At 43.7% G+C, this 5,745-nt stretch overlaps 1 protein-coding gene across 1 annotated transcript; it reads left to right on the forward strand.

The window, feature by feature from the left end:
• Positions 1-3,582: 3,582 nt before the first annotated feature.
• On the forward strand, positions 3,583-4,413 carry LOC137381514 (G-protein coupled receptor 15-like). Its single transcript, XM_068054213.1, has one exon. It carries the CDS (start codon positions 3,583-3,585, stop codon positions 4,411-4,413), a length of 831 nt encoding a protein of 276 aa, XP_067910314.1.
• The last annotated feature ends 1,332 nt before the right edge of the window (positions 4,414-5,745 follow it).

Raw genomic sequence — 5,745 nt, forward strand, 5'->3', positions numbered from 1 at the left:
TTCTCAGGTAATGTCTTCCAGATTCTAACCTCCTGCTGTGTAAAAACGTTTTCTCTCATGGCATCTTTGGTTCTTTTATCAATTACCTGACATCTGTGCCCCCTGACTCTCAACCCTTCCACCAATGGGAACAGCTTCTTCTGATCTTCTCTCTCTCGACCTCCATTGATTTTGAACATTGCTAACAAAGCTCTGCTCAACCTTCTCTTCTCCAAGGATAACAATTCCAGCTTCTCCAATCAATCCACGTATTTGAAGTCTCTAACCCCTGGAATCGTTTTCCTAAATCTTTGCTGCATCTTCTCTAAAGTCTTCACATCCTTCCTAAGTTTCGGTGCCAGAATTGGACACAAGATTTCCACTGAGGCCGAAAGAGATTTTTATAAAGGATCATGATAATTGCCTTGCTTTTGTACTCGATGCCTTGATTTCTGAAACCCAGGATCCCGTTTGCCTTTTTAACCACACCTTCAACATATTTTGCACACATACCCGAGGTCTCTCTGTTCCTCCACCCACTTTAGAATTGTGCCTTTGTATTGCCTCTCCTGGTCCTTCTTACCAAACTGTACCAATTCTCACTTCTCTGCATTAAATTTCATCTGCCACATGTCTGCCAATCTACCAGGTGCCCTGCAAACCCAAGTCGAGCTCATTAATATATATCAAGACAAGCTTTCATCCTAATAGGGAAGTCTGAGAAACTCCTCTGCATACCTTCCTCCATTCTGTAAACAGACATTCTCCACTACTCTCTGCATCCGGTCACTCAGTCAACAATCTATCCAGGCTGCAACTTTCCCTTTTATTCCATGGGCTTCAACTTTGCTGACAGGTCTATTTTGTGACACTTTATCAAATGCCTTTTGGCAGTCCATATGCACTACAACATCCGGAGTACGCTTAGCAACCATCCAAGTAACTTCATCAAAAAAACACGATCAATTATTATAAATGATTTGCCTTGAATAAATCTGTTCTGGTTTTCTGTAATTCAATGACACTTGTCCAAGCGCCTGTTGATTTTGTCCCAGATTGTCATCTCTAAATTTTTCCCACAACTGAGGTTAAACTGACTGGCCTGTAGTTGCTGGTTTTATCCTTACACCATTTCCTGAACAAGTTTGTAACATTTACAGTTCTCCAGTTCTCTGGCACCAGCCCTATATACAAGGAGGATTGGAAGGTTATGCCCAGTAGAAGCTCCGCAATTTCCACTCTTACTTCCTTCAGCATCCTCAGATGCATCTGATCCTGGTGACTTAACAAATTTAAGGACAGCCAGCCATTCTAATACAGCTTCCTTATTAACTTTTAGTCCATTCAGTATCTCAGTTACCTCCTGTTTCAATATGACTTGGGCAGCATTTTCTTCCTTGGTAAATACTGGTGCAAGGTCTTCATTTAATACCTCAGCCATGCCCTCTGCCTCCAAGCATCGATCCTCTTTTTGGTTCCCAATCGGCTCGATCCGGCTTCTGACTAGCCTTTTACTATTTAAATGCTGAGAGAAGACTTTTTGATTCCCTGTTATGTTGGCTGCCAGTCTCTTCTCATACTCTCTCTTTGCCTTTCTGATTTCACAAGAACACAAGAAATAGGAGCAGGAGTAGACCATATGGCCCATCGAGCCTGCTCCACCATTCAAAATGATCATGGCTGATCTTAGGATTCAACACCACTTTCCTGCCCACTCACTATATCCTTTGATTCCTTGAAAGACCAAAAATCTGCCTATCCGAGGCTTAAATGTGTTCAATGATATAGTATCCACAACCCTCTGGGACCGAGAATTCCAAAGATTTATAACCCTTGGAGTGAAGTAATTTCATCGCATCTCAGTCCTGATCGGCTCCTTTATCCTGAGACTGTGCCCTAGTGCTTTAGATCCCAGATCCTATCCAGCTACTTTAGAAACTTACATGTTGTGTGATGTTGTGACTAGTGGTGTTCCGCAGGGATCAGCAAGTTATGCTGCAGCTGTACAGAACCTTTGTTAGGCCACACTTGGAATATTGCGTACAATTCTGGTCACCGAAGATGACACTGAAGATCCCAGGTGACTATCAGAGGAAGAGTTGAGAGTTATCACTGTGTCCTCACCAATATTCCCTCTGTAAAGTCAGAAAGCACCAATTGTCCATTCGCTCCTTGCTGTTTGGAATCTTTTTGAGCGAGTTGACTTCCGTATTTTCCAGGACTCAATAATTTCGCAGTAATTCATCAGATGAGGACACTGTACGTCCTCAGCAGGATAAGGTCCATTTTAAATGCAACTTTTTCCTGCTCTCTTGTAAGTTTCCACACTTATCAATGGTTTTTGTGTTATTTACCCTCTAGCGTATCATCTATGATATGTTACTCATGAAAATTTTTCCTGTCTATTTGATGTCCATGAGCTTTCGATGCATTCTGTTCTCTGTTACCTTCATTATGTAACATTCTGATGTCATTGATCTGTCATCGGCTGCATTTTACACGTCCGCCGTCGAAATCAGTGGCGGGCGTAAACCATTGCAGTCCGAACGCGTGGACCGCACGGCGCGGAGACAATGCGATATTAATTGCGGCAGCTCATTTAAGTGGCCAGGGCGGACCGCCCCATCCAATGATGTGGAGGGACGGGCTGTCCGTCCCCAGCGATGGTGTCGGGTGTCAATGTGCAGGCGCTGTCGCCATTTTTAAAGGGCTTCATGCTCTACATTTCAATTGTAATATTTAAAGAAATAGTGATTTAAAATAGATCTGAAAAAATTAAGGAAATGTTTGTCACCCCTCGCCCACCCTCCAATAAACATATAATTCATTTGCCCCCCGAAATACCTTGTCCACCTGACCTTCCCCCCCACCCAATGTTCATACACGATGCACTTTACCCTTTCTCACCATCTCCTTCACCAATCGGATGTGTTTGACCCCATCCCCTCCCTCACTGAAAAACATACCTTCTCCCCCCTCCCCACCAGTGTTCCACTTCAAACCCTGGATCGGGATCCGAAGGCAAGGAAGTGTCGGCCACCGACACCAATATCGCTCTGGGAGCTGGGAAGTAATGAATTTGTTTATTTAAATAACATTCCATATTTAAATGGGGCTTCCGTTGCCGAGCGGCGGCAGGGGTCCACCACAAGATCTCACCGCCACTGGTAATATTGGGCTGGGCCTTCACAGCGTTGAGGCCTGAGCCGGGCCTCTGCTGGAGGCACTTTCCTACACCACCCCCACCCCCCGCCCCCCCCTCCATGACCCACAACGTCGGGGTGCCTGTAAAATTCAGGCCCATATTTTTAATCCACAGGATTATTTTAAACAGAGAAGCAAGTGCCTGTAATGTAAGCAGTCGTGTCCAACTCAGGATCACATGTCAAAACTGTAAATTTCACACAGAATCCTGTAAAATGGCTGATTTTGCTGGGAGTTGGACCAGTAACTTTCCTCTTCTCACTCGCTCACACACATACACTCTCCCACTTTCTCTCAGCCTTTCTCTCTCTCTCTGTTACAGCTAACCTGGCAGTCATTGTGATCCTGTCCCGAGGAAGATGTGGTCTCTCCAGGTGTATCACTTACTACCTGGTGTCCATGGCAGTGACGGATCTCCTGGTCATTATCACTGCAGTGATATTAAACCGGTTTGCTGGTATTTATTTCCAACACAGTTTCCTGTCCATCACACCTGTATGCAATCTCTGTTCTGTCCTAAACTATGCAACCGTCAGCTGTTCTGTCTGGTTAACAGTCGCTTTCACCTTTGATCGATTTATGGCCATTTGTTGCCAGAAGGTGAAAATAAAATATTGCACTGAGAAAACGGCAGCACGGGTTAAAGCAACGGTCTGTACACTGAGCTGTTTGATAAATGTCTTCTGGTATTTCATATATGAACCTAATTACATCACTAACAACATACCCTGGTTCTGCAGCATCAAATTAATATTTTATACATCATCTGCATGGGCTGCATATGATTGGATTCATACCATTTTAACCCCTTGTCTCCCATTCATTCTGATTTTACCGCTCAATGCTCTGACTGTCAGACACATTTTATTGGCCAGTAGAGCACGCAGGAGACTCCGGGCTCACAGCAATAAAGAGAATCAGAGTGATCCAGAGATGGAGAAGCGGAGAAAGTCCATTGTTTTACTCTTCGCCATCTCGGGTAGTTTCATCCTGTTATATTTGTTATTTTTTATAAGAGTTCTCCATGTCCGAATAGCGGGTGTTAAATACTTTTCCGGTTCAAATTTCAAAGAATCAAATTTTATTCTGGAGGAGAGTGGAATAATGCTTCAGCTTTTGGGTTCTTGCATCAACCCATTTATTTATGCAGGAACCCAGAGTAAATTCAGGGAGGAGTTAAAGAATGGAGTGAAATATCCAATGAGTCTCATTGCTAAATTATTTAAATGATGAAAATTGTAAAATCCAACATGAATTTCTATCGTATTCCCTCTATTGCTGTCCTTGTTCATGTCACAAATGGCCTCCTGTCCTAGATACATTCACTCTCTTTGAGTGCCTGGAACTTGCTGCCGGGGAGGTGGTGGAAGCAGATACGATAGCGACGTTTAAGAGACATCTTGACAAATACATGAATAGGAAGATAATAGAGGGATATGGACCCCGGAAGTGCAGAAGGTGTTAGTTCAGGCAGGCATCAAGATCGGTGCAGGCTTGGAGGGCTGAATGTGCTGTACTGTTCTTTGTTCTTTGTTCAAGTAGGTGGAAGTCCCACCCAAGTCCAATTAAGGGCCTGGGCCATGTAAATACTGATGTGGCTCCCAGGCCCGGACATTTTGGTCAGTGGGCCAGCCTCCCTACCAATGTAAAATTCCAGCAAGATAAATGACGTTGAACTGACATTGCCTGTTTTGGAACAACATATCTCTTCTTCTCAGGTGAAGCAGCGATTTACTTGTACTTCTTTCAATGTAGTATACTGTATTCGCTGCTCACAGTGTGGTCTCCTCTACATTGGGGAGACCAAGCGCAGACTGGGTGACCGCTTTGCGGAACATCTCCGCTCAGTCGGCAAGCAGGATCCTGAGCTTCCGGTTGCTTGCCATTTCAACACTCCCCCCTGCTCTCATGCTCACATCTCTGTCCTGGGATTGCTGCAGTGTTCCAGTGAACATCAACGCAAGCTCGAAGAACAGCAACTCATCTACCAATTAGGCACATTACAGCCTGCCGGACTGAACATTGAGTTCAATCATTTCAGAACATGACAGCCCCCCATTTTACTTTCATTTTTAGTTATTTTTTCTACCCTTTTTTTTTACATTCTTTTTTACATTTTCACAACCTTTTTTTTTGCATTTATTTCATTTCATCTTAGTTTGTTCAGTTTGCTTACCCACTGTTTTTTTTCAGGTTTGCACTTGCTGCTGTTCAATATTCAGTGTATTAATACCTAATCTGTACTAATGCTTTGTCTTTCAACACACCATTAACATATTGTTTGCCTTTGCTCCGTGACCTTTTGGTCAGCTATGTGGCCTGGTCCAATCTAGACCTCCTTTGTTATCTCTTGCCCCACCCCCACCTCACTTGCTTATAACCTGTGACTTTTCTAATATTTGTCAGTTCCGAAGAAGGGTCACTGACCCGAAACGTTAACTCTGCTTCTCTTTCCACAGATGCTGCCAGACCTGCTGAGTGGTTCCAGCATTTCTTGTTTTTATATCTCATCTTCTGTTTTCATCAAAAACGAGCAAGTAATCTGCCCAAGTTTTTTTTTCT

The sequence above is a fragment of the Heterodontus francisci genome, chromosome 22, assembly GCF_036365525.1.
Source record: "Heterodontus francisci isolate sHetFra1 chromosome 22, sHetFra1.hap1, whole genome shotgun sequence".
Classification (NCBI taxonomy): domain Eukaryota; kingdom Metazoa; phylum Chordata; class Chondrichthyes; order Heterodontiformes; family Heterodontidae; genus Heterodontus; species Heterodontus francisci.

Excerpts from the sequence above, each read along its gene's own strand:
- LOC137381514 (XM_068054213.1), top strand. The coding sequence starts at position 3,583 with ATGGCAGTGACGGATCTCCTGGTCATTATCACTGCAGTGATATTAAAC.